This window comes from Aspergillus pseudoviridinutans, assembly GCF_018340605.1.
Source record: "Aspergillus pseudoviridinutans IFM 55266 DNA, scaffold_6, whole genome shotgun sequence".
Taxonomy (NCBI): domain Eukaryota; kingdom Fungi; phylum Ascomycota; class Eurotiomycetes; order Eurotiales; family Aspergillaceae; genus Aspergillus; species Aspergillus pseudoviridinutans.
This window is the reverse complement of record NW_025091286.1, coordinates 1,383,567-1,395,899: the sequence shown is the minus strand read 5'-3', so window position 1 is coordinate 1,395,899 and position 12,333 is coordinate 1,383,567. Positions and strand designations below refer to the sequence as shown.

General features: G+C 49.9%; 3 protein-coding genes across 3 annotated transcripts; 1 reads left to right on the top strand and 2 right to left on the bottom strand.

Moving 5' to 3' along the window:
* Positions 1-952: 952 nt before the first annotated feature.
* Positions 953-1,933, bottom strand: Asppvi_008910 (uncharacterized protein; the record flags this gene model as incomplete). The annotated part of the gene is made up of 2 exons (XM_043304775.1): positions 953-1,748; positions 1,833-1,933. The coding sequence occupies 2 exons, from the start codon at positions 1,931-1,933 to the stop codon at positions 953-955; spliced, it is 897 nt and encodes a 298-aa protein (XP_043160710.1).
* Positions 1,934-2,823: 890 nt separating this feature from the next.
* Positions 2,824-5,224, top strand: Asppvi_008909 (uncharacterized protein; the record flags this gene model as incomplete). The annotated part of the gene is made up of 8 exons (XM_043304774.1): positions 2,824-3,681; positions 3,743-3,934; positions 3,984-4,162; positions 4,209-4,320; positions 4,368-4,428; positions 4,479-4,762; positions 4,817-4,917; positions 4,981-5,224. 8 exons carry the CDS (start codon positions 2,824-2,826, stop codon positions 5,222-5,224), a joined length of 2,031 nt encoding a protein of 676 aa, XP_043160709.1.
* Positions 5,225-5,442: 218 nt separating this feature from the next.
* atrF (ABC drug exporter AtrF) lies at positions 5,443-10,308 on the bottom strand (the record flags this gene model as incomplete). Its single annotated transcript, XM_043304773.1, has 5 exons — positions 5,443-5,976; positions 6,036-6,993; positions 7,056-8,661; positions 8,715-8,935; positions 8,993-10,308. The coding sequence occupies 5 exons, from the start codon at positions 10,306-10,308 to the stop codon at positions 5,443-5,445; spliced, it is 4,635 nt and encodes a 1,544-aa protein (XP_043160708.1).
* Positions 10,309-12,333: the final 2,025 nt, after the last annotated feature.

Genomic DNA, 12,333 nt, shown 5'->3' with positions numbered 1-12,333 from the left:
GACGAGATTCCCTTGCCTCAGCCCGGAGACAAAGGGAAGAAAATTTAGAAGAACAACGGTAGAGAATGGCTGACTTTGTGACTGCTACTCCTCTTGCTGTTGAAGGAAACGTGAAAAGAAAATTGATTCTGCCGGACAGTGGGGATATAAATCTCACCGCCCACAAGGCGGCATCACAGACCATCTGCCAACTGATCACCGGCTTCATTTGTTTATTTCGGTATTTTTGCGGTAGAGTTGAAATCAAAAGTTCTCTTAATCAGCTGAAGAGGCATTTCTTATTTTTAGCATCCCGAAACTAAATACTCAGTACTATTCGTCATGTCCAATCTCCTTGATCTTGACAACCTCCAGGTGCCACTGGACCTTCCTTTTCCTGCTGCCACGAAACAGGTCGCTGGAGTGGTAAATGGCATAAAAACAGACGTGACGTGCGTCCAATTTAGCGACAAAATCCTGGTCACCATATCTCAAAATGGCCGACTTGGGCATTGGGTCCGTAGCTCAGCGTGTCCTCCTACAAGTCTCTCAGGCTAACCCATGGTTCAGCTGCATGTACCGCTAGAGAATAAAAACCCAGGGGCACAGGGGTTTCATACATTGTCTGAACCAGCTGATGATGATCTTCTTCCAATGAGTCGCTTGATGGCCACCTCGCTGCTTGGGGGTCGAGCTCCTGGACATGAAACAGTTGGTCAGCTCTATGCACGCCAGATTGCAAGTGCTATTGCAACAAAGACACCTGACGAGAAGCGATTACTTGTCGTCGGTCTTGGACTCGAAAGTGCAGAGGCTGACCGTGAGGTCTTTTTCGCCATCATCGATCTTGTACTTCAATGCATCTGAGCTTCGAACCAATATTCTCAATGAACATCAAATGAGAACAGGTGGCAGAAGAAGGCATGCAACAAAAAGCGGGTCACTTACACAGATTTATGGAGACTTCCTCCTCCTATGCGCGTGTTCTGATCCGCTCGATCGTCAAATTGGGAATTCTGAGCGCAAAGATGAGTTGAGTGAGGCGTTCGGTCTCGTCTTCGGCCAGGCCTCTGAAGATCAACCTTCCGAGAAATTCAATCCCGCCACTGAACAGAGCGCGGACCAGGTCTCCCTCATCAAATCCGGGGATTTTCCATTGATTGTACACAACGACAGAAAGCTCGTGGACTCTGAGGGGCTCGCTCATCCTTAGAGTGGTGATGAACTCTGCAAAAGCCCATCGACGTTGAACTGCCAGCAGGGGCTCGGATGCTCCGATCAAAAACACGATTTTCCTGAAAGATCTTCTCCACACAATTTCTTTGTTACGACAGGGGTATTCCAACCATTGCTGGAAGACTCGGTTACGGCAGCAAGGCAACGGCGTTGGCTGACGTCTGAGGAAATCAGCTGACTTCGATCCGTAATTTCTGAAAAAGAGCAGTCGATCACCCAGGGAATGATACAGTGCGATAGATGCTTCATGGTAAAACACATGCGAGGTCCTGAGAATTGCCAAATCCCCGATTTGGTGGTTATATGGTCCGCCTATCTCGACATAACTGTTGTGATGACAGAACAAGAATTCATAAATTCTGTACCGGACCTGGATCGGCAGACGGAGAAGGTGACATCGCAGGTGCCGGTTGCCCACGATCAGACTCCCTCTCACCATCTTGCAACCCTCATTGACAGCTACATCCTCGAAGGTTTCCGGTTCAGCTGGCTTGACAAGATTGGACGTCCCCAGGTACTCATCATATACTTGTCTGAAGAATTGCACCAACAGTCTGAGTGATGAAATGAGACATACGTGTCAGCAATCAGAGATATATCATATCAAGGAGACTTACACCTCTGGTCTCTGAGCCCGTGAGAGAAGAGCCTGTATTTTGCTTTTCTTTTCGCTCTCGGGGAGTTCTTGCTCTTGCTGGATTTGTGCGTCTGGATCCATCTTGGCAGCTCCTTTTGCTTCAGCTCTTCCTGAGTGAATGGCACCAGAGAGTTGTATTCGTGTTTTGAAGATGAACTGTCGAGGACAGACAGTTGTGAACCCTTTGAGAGAAAGGAGTGAGGGTATGTGAGTTTATTGTTGCGCCGAGAGCTCTAGTGTCCTAGGACAGTGCGAGCTCCGCTACTTTCAGACTAATGATCAATACAAATGAATCTGAACTCACTCATTTCATATGAGCATATTCCATGCTGAGTTTTATGCCACCTGGACCTTTGTGCTGCAGGAAGATTTTAAAATATGGTCTCGCACTGTAAAACCTTGAGAACGTATACTAGATAATCTACCTGGGTTTCAGCCAGCTTGAGTCTTTATAAACCGTACATTAGAGACCTCCTTTTCGGCAGACTTGATTTACGAATGCCATAGTTAAAGACACACTCTGGACGTTCTCTTGACCTTCAGCAGCGGAGACAGTCACGTGTCTCTCTGATGTTCAAGGAGCAGATAACTCTGGCCACCAGTTAACTGTCCATGATTTCTACATTTTTTGGTCGTCGCAGATTGTTGTCTATTTTGGCAATATAATACATATTCACCCGGTGTCATAGCGACAGTGTCAGCTGGACACGGACTGGTGGGACGCGTAGTGTCCAAATCCCGTTTATGTGACGTCTTACCATAAACAATCACAGGCTTCACAGCACGGTCTTACAGAAGTCGAAAACAAGAGCTACATTGCCATCTCATTTGAAACCCCTCAAGTTTTTGCCAAGCATATTTGCGCTTGGGAGTGTCTAGTATCTACTAAATGGCTGCTCTCGATTTTGTCTCATTTCTGCATCTTTAAATTATCTCGCTCATTGCAGTCTGTGATTTTGGGTCAACTCGAGATGGAGCCCGAAGATTTGACAGACCCAGACCTTAAAGCAGCCATCGCAGCCTCGTTGAGGGACCTTCACGATAATGGTGCTGATCCAGCTGATGAACCTCAGCAAAATGTCGTCGATCTTACTGCAGAATCAGATGATGATGAAGTCATTCCTGTTTTTCCAAAGTCCAAATCAGTTATTGGGTCTGATACAGATGCTGATGAGGATGGAGATGATGTTGAAGACGAAGACGATGAAGATGAAGATCTGAAGAGAGCCATTGCGCTGTCCCTGCAAGACTCTGAGGATACTGAAAAGAACTCACCTAATCCATCACACGGTCACAAAGAACATGGCCCACCCCCGAAGACAGAAAGTTCTGCAGCAGACCACGCGCCTTCGCAACCCTCTGGGCTTCTGGGCCTGAATCGAAAGCAGATGGAGGAAGAACGCCTCGCCCGCATTGCGAAGAGAAAAGCGGATGATGTTGAGGCCATTGATCATCGTCAGGCCAAATATTCAAAGGATGAATCGAATCAGCCGGCACGTCAAAGCAGCAGTGGTTCGGTATCGACAGAGTACGCATCAAAGATTGGCGTCCCTCAAGCAGGATATGACTCTGCGAAGTCGAAGCCAGACTTACCCAATCCTTCTCGGACACCAGCTGTACAGTTCCCAAAGGGAGTTGTCAAAAAGACTTACGCGCAGTACTGCCCACGGACAGGCGACGATATCACAATCGAGGAGGTCTTTCAGAGCAGTGATTTAGAGCTAGCCGTTTTGAGTTCGTTTCTGTGGGACATGGAATGGCTCTTTTCAAAGATGGATACGAAACGCACTCGTTTTCACCTGGTAATGCAGGCTAAAGATGAGTTGACGGTGATTGACACATTATCTATTTCTACGTGGAATGTCAATAACTGATAAAGTCGGATATCAGAAACGTCAATATGAGGCAGAAACCGCATCGATGAGCAACCTGAGATTGTGCTTTCCGCCCATGGAAGGGCAGGTCAACTGCATGCACTCGAAACTGATGCTACTCTTTCACCCGGGATACCTACGAATTGTAGCTCCGACTGCGAATCTGACACCATATGATTGGGGCGAGATGGGTGGTGTGATGGAAAACGTAGGGATGAGCAGCACCATCTACAGTACGATTGCTGACTCTAGCTTAGAGTGCTTTTCTCATCGATCTTCCCCGAAAGGCAACCACACCAGCAGTGGGCTCCAAGACCGCCTTTCAGGAAGACCTGATTTACTTCCTGAGAGCGAGTACTTTGCAAGAGAATATCATTTCCAAGCTCGACGAGTACGACTTCAGCCAGACGTTACATATTATGCTCGTTCACACTATGTAAGAGTCCTTCGTGCTATTCTAGAATGTTACTGATGCTGCACAGCGGAGGGTCACACACCGGAAATGCATGGAGAAGAACGGGATATTGCGGCTTGGGCCGTGCAGTCAATGCATTAGGATTGCAAACTTCCAAGCCGATCAATATTGATTTCGTCGTATGTGCAGTCCCAAGATCCAGACTTCCTCGACTAACCTCGCCCAGACATCCTCCGTAGGATCCCTCACCGACGAATTCCTAAGATCAATATACCTCGCTTCCCAAGGTAAGCACTCTCTCCGCTCCATCCTGACAGAAGACTTAAAATGATCCCAGGAGACGACGGTATAACCGACTTCACCCTCCGAACCTCCAAGACCTTTCCCGCGCGCAACCCCAACGACACAGACCAGCTCATTCACAAAAACACCGCTAAAGAATGCAAAGATCGCTTCCGAGTCTACTTCCCCTCGCAGACGACCATCGAGCAATCGCGAGGTGGCCCAGACTGCGCCGGCACAATCTGTTTCCAGTCGAAATGGTACGAGAATCCAAAATTCCCGCGCCATGTGCTGCGCGACTGTAAGAGTCGGCGGCCGGGACTTTTGATGCATAACAAGGTACGCTCACCCTCTTAGAGTTAATATCCTATCTCATAACGTCTTGCTCTCCAGATACTATTCATGAGACCGGATGAGCCGATCCGATTACCGGATAACTCACAGTGTCGAGGATGGGCATACGTAGGGAGTGCAAATCTCTCAGAAAGCGCGTGGTGAGTGCATACCTGATCCCGCCTGGAAATCAAGCAGAAGCATTCTAATGCTAGGGCGCAAAGGGGCCGTCTCGTCCAAGACCGAACAACCAAGCAGCCCAAGCTCAACTGCCGGAACTGGGAGTGTGGTGTCCTCGTCCCTGTCTTTGATAAACTGGGTCCATCGGACAAGGTCCCGGATAACAGCGGTGGCAAAGGAGCAAACGAATCGACGGATATGCTGGATGTTTTCAGAGGTACTGTCCCCGTGCCGATGACGGTCCCTGGGCAACGATACGGGCCCGGTCTTAAGCCTTGGTTTTTTTGAGTAGTCTCTGTGATTGGTAGTGGTAGTTTTGGGATTCAAGAGAACTGAAGATGACTTTATGAAGAACGCTGTCTAATGCATTATTATTGCTCTATGTATACAGAAGGGATATCGCTAAATAATATCATGATCCAACGGAAATGCTTTTATGACCACTCAGATCAGTTGATCTCATTCCTTGCTCCTGGTCCTATCAACCAATACCATAATCCTCATGCTCATGCCTTCTCAGACTTCTTGAAAACCCCCTTGACCTTATCAATCACCAAACCCATTCCCCCAAACAAATACCCCATACCAAACGACCAGCCCCTCACGCGCACCGTATAGATAAAGAAATAAACCAGCAGCCAGTTAATAATGACAAAGGCCAAGAAGATACCGAAGCAGCGCCACTTGTCGTCGTGATGTACGTTCAGCGTGGCCATGTACTGTGCGCCGTTGCTGTAGGGGCAGTACTGGCAGTCGGTGTCGGCGTCCGGGTTGATCAGATACCCGTTCTTCGCGACGTTTGTGATGAAGTTGCCTGCGTAGCGGGCGCAGGTCTGGCCGGGGGGCGGATTAAAGTGGGTTGTTTCCGAGGGGGCGCATTCGATCTGCACGGTGGGGAAGACGGAGGAGATGACGCCGCGCAGCCACCAGGTGACGGGGTTGACGTAGTACATCCAGTATTTCCAGAAGACGGGATAGTCGCGGTAGGGACGGACGATGCCGTTGAAGAGGTTGCACATGACGAAGAAGAAGGGGAGGACCTGTCGTATGGGAGTTAGAGCGGGTGAGGATGGGAAGTGGTAGGGATCGTAGTACTTACGTTGGAGATGACGGTGAAGGACGGCGCAAAGGCGCAGATCCATTGGCCCCAGCTAGACATGAACAGGAAGAAGAGCATCGACATGAGGAAGACGTAGCCCGCGGTGCTGGAGTCCGTGGGGAAGCCGACGGGGTAGTACCATAGCAGCCAGTAGATGACGCTCGAGACGATGGCCGCGGGGATCTCGCAGACGATGTTGGCGGTGCAGAAGGCGAACCAGCCGTAGATACGGCTGGGGTACTCGCGGGCCTCCCAGAGGGCGCGGTTGATGTAGAACTTGGGCACGACGCTGTTGAGGACGATGGGGGGAATCAAAATGATCAGGAAGATGGAGAACATGCGGTCCTGCATGCTGGCGATCGAGTTTCCGAGCATCCAGAAGGTGAACCCGTTGAAGATACCGATGATGACGCTGACGAACAACTTTCCATAGTAGTACGACGGGTCGCGCCAGTACTGTTTGAAGAGACGTTCCGTGAGAAGAAGAGTCTGCGTCATCGTGGGAGCGGCGAATTCGTATGGGGATCCTGTTTCAGTTACAGGGATCCTGCTACGCTCTTCGCGGATCTGCTGAATCTCGTCCAGGACACGGCGGTTCTGTTCCGAGTTCCTCCACTCTTCGTTCCAGTCGATCTTCTTGCCGTCCTTTGTCGTTGTTGCCTTGGCGGCTGTCTCGAGGATAAATTCAGCCACGTTCTTCGACGGAGGGCAGACGATGCCACGATCTGCGAAATACTTGATCACATCGCGACCACCGGGGCCAACTGGACCGAAATAGAAGGTGTTACCACCGGGGTTCAGGGCAAGAATCATATCGAACTGCTGAATCAACATGGACGAGGGCTGATGGATGGTACACAAGATGGCCTGTCCAGCCTGAGAGAGTTTCTTCAGGAATCTGACAATCGAAAATGCAGCTTGACTGTCCAGTCCACTGGTAGGCTCGTCCAGGAATAGGCTGTCCACGCATGTCAGTAATTTGCCTGAGGTCACAGTAATTCGCCTGAGATCACAACTTACAGAAGGTTGGGCTTGGCTGCAAGCTCAACACCGATCGTCACCCGCTTCTTCTGCTCCACGTTGAGAGAACCGATGATCGCATCTTGGATATCGTTCAACTCCAACAGATCGATAATCTGGTCGACGTAGTCGAGCTTCTCCTGTTTGGGAACGTTCCTGTCCTGACGGAGGAGAGCCGAAAACTCCAGAGCCTCGCGGATGGTAGACGTGTTGTCGTGAAGATCCATTTGCTCACAGAAACCAGTGCCCCGTTGGAAATCGGGGCCCAAAGGATGACCGTCGACAAGCATGTCGCCGGTCACCACACCCATCTTCTGACGCTGGGCCAGGGTGTTGAGGAGTGTCGTCTTACCGGCACCCGAAGCACCCATCAGAGCGATCATGACTCCAGGCTTTGCGTATCCGTTGACACCATTCAGAAGTTTTCTGGTTCCGTTGCCATAAGGTACCGTGTAGTCGACGTTTGACCAGGTGAAGATTCGGTCGCTGGAAGAGATGCGTTTGAAGGTTTCGCCATTGCTCGCAGACGTCGCCTCTCCGCGCGACAGCGCAGCCTTGTCACCAACGTTTTGAACCTTTTCCTCATCGTTGCCCTGGATGGTCTGGGCGGCCACCTTCTTGGCACGTTTCGACCGTTTAAAGACAAGAGCACCGCCCCCACCGCCGACGAAGGAAAGGAACTCAGCAGCGAGCACTGTGACTATGAGATACAGCACAGTGAAAGCGATGACGACACCAAAGTTGCGCCACATATGGCTCCGAGTGAACTGGAAGGACTCCTCCAGGTACCGGCTACCCAAGACGCCTCTGCGACCCAGCTCAGACCCCGGGAGAGCACAGCCCTGATATCTGGGATCGACACCAGGACCCTGGGGCACCAGCTGAGACGGCGCACATTCCATGATGCGATCAGAAAACTCATTCGTCAAGACGGCCTCATAACTGTACGAGAGAGGGTTCACGTAAAAGAGCCACCCAAACCAGATCGACCCGTCGATCAAGGCCTGCTTCGGAATGACGTAACCAACGAACAGGATAAGTACGTTCAGAGCAATACCACTGAAGCGAACGGCGTCATCGATAGTGGGGGAGAGCGCAGCGAACATACGGTACAACGAGGTGATGCAGAATGTCGTGGTGTACACGAACAAGAAGTAGATAAAGAATTTGGAAGCGGTCACATCGAGCCCTGACATGAAATAGACGATGATCGTGAACGGGACGACCATGCAGAAGATAGCAGGGAAATCCATCACCACACGAGCAATCGACACGGCAGATGGTCGGTAGAAGGCGTACTCCTTATGACGGGCGACAATGCCACGTCCGGTAACAGCGGGCATCAACTCTGTCAATTGCAACCAACCGAGGAACAGAATCGAGAAGAAGAGCGCACCTCCACGGGAGAATGCACCACTGGTGTCGAGGGATTCACCGTAGAACAGGGAAGAGACGATCAGGGCATTGGAAATGATGATAAAGTACTTGGTATAGAGGGATGTTTTGTCACCCCACAGGAGCCAGAACTCACGCTGCACGCAAGCCAGGACCTGACGAACAAAGGAAACAGTGTAGCTGGACTTCTTTGACACTGTCTTACTTTTGGCTGAAGAGGATTAGTCTTTGCTAGGGATGTACTAGCGGGTGCCGCAAACTTACATTGGGCAACGGTCTTCTGGAAGCGGCGGGTATCCTCCTGATCCGTATCCTGAAGCTTCTTCTCATAGCTAGCCACCTCGTCGCAGATACTCCTGTAAGTCTCACTATTTCTGAAGACAGCCTCAAGCTCCTCAGGTGTCTTGGGGGTAGAAGCCTCTCGACCGGGCTGGAATTGACGAGCGTTAGGGTCGCAAATTGAAGTAAGGAAATCAGCAGTTGTCCTAGCAGCGGGTTAGCAAACGACAAGTTTCAAAAGTTTGCGAGACAGGGAGACATACGATTGCTCTGGGCAGTAGAAACCGAGGTTTACAAAGTACTCGCGCGCCTTGTTCGCAGGGCCCTGGTAGAGCATGCGTCCAGAATCAATGACCAAAACCTTGTCCATGAGTTCGTAGATACTCTCTCCGGCTTGGTAGAGGGTAACAAACGTAGTACGTTTGCTGACATCGGTCATGATCCGGAGAGACTTGGCATAATCCAAAGCCGTACTGGCGTCCAAACCTCTGGTGGAGTTGTCCCAGCAAACAACCGACGACTTGGTCGCCAGGGTTTCGGCGATACTGACACGCTTTCTCTCGCCTCCAGACACACCACGGACATATTCATTACCAACAAGCGTATTCTTAGTGTGCATAATGCCGAACATTTTCAGGAGAGCGTCAATGATGATGGGAATGCTGGTCTTGTCGTGCTTTTTGGTCTTGTTGATCAAGGAAAACTTCAAGGTCTGCCACACGGTCAAGGTCGGAAAGTGCTGGTCGTCTTCCGGGTTGTAGTTGACCTCGCCACGGAAGTGCTTCAGTTGCTCTTCGGCAGAGAGACCGCCATACCGGACCTCACCCTCCACACCGGCAAAGGCACCCCGGTCGTTGGCGATGGTTTTCAGGAAGGTGGAGCAACCAGCACCAGGCCTGCCCAGAACCAGCATCATCTCGCCTTCTCGGACTAGACCGGTGAAATCATGGAGAAGATCCCGCACAGGAGGCTGTTTCCCAAAGCGCAATTGTGGGATGAAGCCACAGAGGATTCGGTACAGATCCGGCCCGAAGGTGCCAACAACAGCATCCGGCAACGTCCGCACAAAGGACGCTCCGGTCTCGACACCTTTCACCGTGAGATTTTTGAAGATGACACCGACCTTCTTCGCCGGCTCTCCTGCAGTCGTTCGCCGTTCCAGATGACCACCCATCAGGAACTCGCTGAGATCGAATCCACCCCGGTAGTCGTCCCCATCGATTGTCGAATCCTCCTCGTCGAGAGCCTTCTCTTCGTCGTGAACTTGATTGGCTCGCCCGGAGGCCCGGGATCGCAATCGATGGGCATCTTTTCCCACCGACCGCGTTCGCCTCAGACTGACTTGGGTCAGTTCCCTCCTCATATCCTCATAATCCTCCATGGCGCCACGGCGGGAAACAGGCTCCCCTTGATCCCGCTCTCCCCACCGGCCATCGAGACTCAATTCAGAGGAGGTTGCTGTCGCGGATGACGAGTGCACAGTCTCCGCATCTGGACTGGAGACCTGCGTGTGCTCGTGGCTGCTGTTCTCCATTGCTGTGTTGGTTGACGATTCTGGCAGACGAGAGCCGTCCGCCATCTCGTTGTTGATGTGTATACCTTCTTGTTGTAAACTATGGATATGTGAATTATATTGTGCAGGCTGAAGTATTCGACCTATATTCAGAGAGGAACCGGCTCAATAGATGGTAGATTCCTCTGTTCGACCAGGACTGACAAACAGAAGGTCGAAGGCAGGTATGTACAGGAAACCGAAGGAAGGGTTGAGGAGAAGATATAGATGTGAGATTAACAATAGAATAAACAGAATAAACTGATTAATACCGTTCACCGTTCACTATTTGGCGAGGAGATAACAGTCCAACACCAGGAGTGGAGAGGGTTTAGGAAACACAGCAACGGCACCGAACAACAAAGCGACAGTGAGAGATCCAGAATCGGGGGCATCATTGCATCGAGACTTATATATCGATGATCCTCCCCGGTTCAGAGTATTACTAAAGTTCATTAGCGACATCAAGATTCGAAAGGGGAAAAAAAAGGTTGATTTGTAAGGCTTGCGCAAAAGAGGGTCCACCTAGTATAGACTCATGGGGAGTCATGGAAGAACCAGACGGAGATAAGTGAATAATCAATCGGATAAGAATTACAGCCGAGTGGTGGACCGTGGAGTTCTCAGAAGACAAGGAAGACCTGAGAAGTTGAAGCAGAAGTGGGCCCCGGGTTTCCATCGATTTCGTTCATGCAAAATGCCCAAGTTAGTGGCTGGGAGCCTGAATCTTCCTGACTCATAATGAGTTATGTACGATCCAACATGAGTCGCGGCAAAATTCCGAGGTTATGATTGGATGGAAATAAATTACCTAAGCGACATGCAGCCGATTCTGGCAAAAATTCGGGAAAGCCCGATCCCTAAGGACTCCACTTTTCTTTTTTTGCAGCAGCAGCATTTACATACTGCACCTACGAGTTGGTATCAGTATTATCACATTATCACATTAGAAGAAACAATTAGGCAGAGCTTTAATTGCAGACTATAGTATGCAATATTGACTCTCTACTCACTGTGGTCTAACCTTTTCTCAGAGTTGGAGTAGTTATTTCATATTTGTTATGTCATTAACCATTGCGACCCACATGAGTCGGAGATAAGCAAACGGTGTTAAATTAACATCAAGCTTAGTGCTGACGCCACGCCTCTTTCCTTTTCCGTTTTGTGGTCTCGGCGTTTCCAGGCCACTGTATTTAGTATTAAGTGAAGACAGATCCTCGTGTCAGATTATCGAGGCCTTGGCTCACAGGGAAGAGAGCCCTCGGGACAGCCATTGACGCATTACTAGTTACCTTTCAGTATCTGCTTTGATAGCTATGACGGTGATACCTGGTCACTGGCGACTGTGAGGTGGGTTTCCAAGACGCACTGATCACAATGCGTGCCTAATTAGGGGCATCTAGTCGGGCATGTTCTGTGCGTCTCGAACTTTCGATAAGGAAGCCATAATTTGGGACGTCTGAATTAAGATAGGAACCGTTGTTGACTGATTATCAATCAATCACTTCGTTTCAGCCACTTATATAAGACCAGCTTGGAGACGGTGGAGCTGGCCCAAAGAGGAAAATAAGACAGCAATCAACAAAGAAAATACGAATCACAAGGTAATATGATTCAGAATTCCAGATGAATCGTTGTGATGATTGGATGGGTGGAACTTTTGAAGCGAAACCCTGAAAAGTCGCCGAGATCCATCGGGTATCGGGTCGTTGTTTTGTTTTTACATGAACTGCCGAGTAAAGCTGCATCACGCATGGCTCTCTTGAATCGTGCATTATAATTGATCGCTCCCTGACAGTTGATAGGTTACAATTCATGCATCTTCTTTAGGTTCCGATATGGTGCACTGACGTGGTATACCCCTTTTTTGAGATCCATCATATCTAAATGCATCTGTCACCGTCATTATTACGAATCATCCTCTTGGCTCCTGGATGCTTACAGATACAGATACACCGCTTCAAGTAGAACGAAACAAGGTCAGAAAAGGCGCAACTATTCCTCGCATAGCGCATCTAAATCTCCCCGATCCAATCATCCATCCTCATAGAG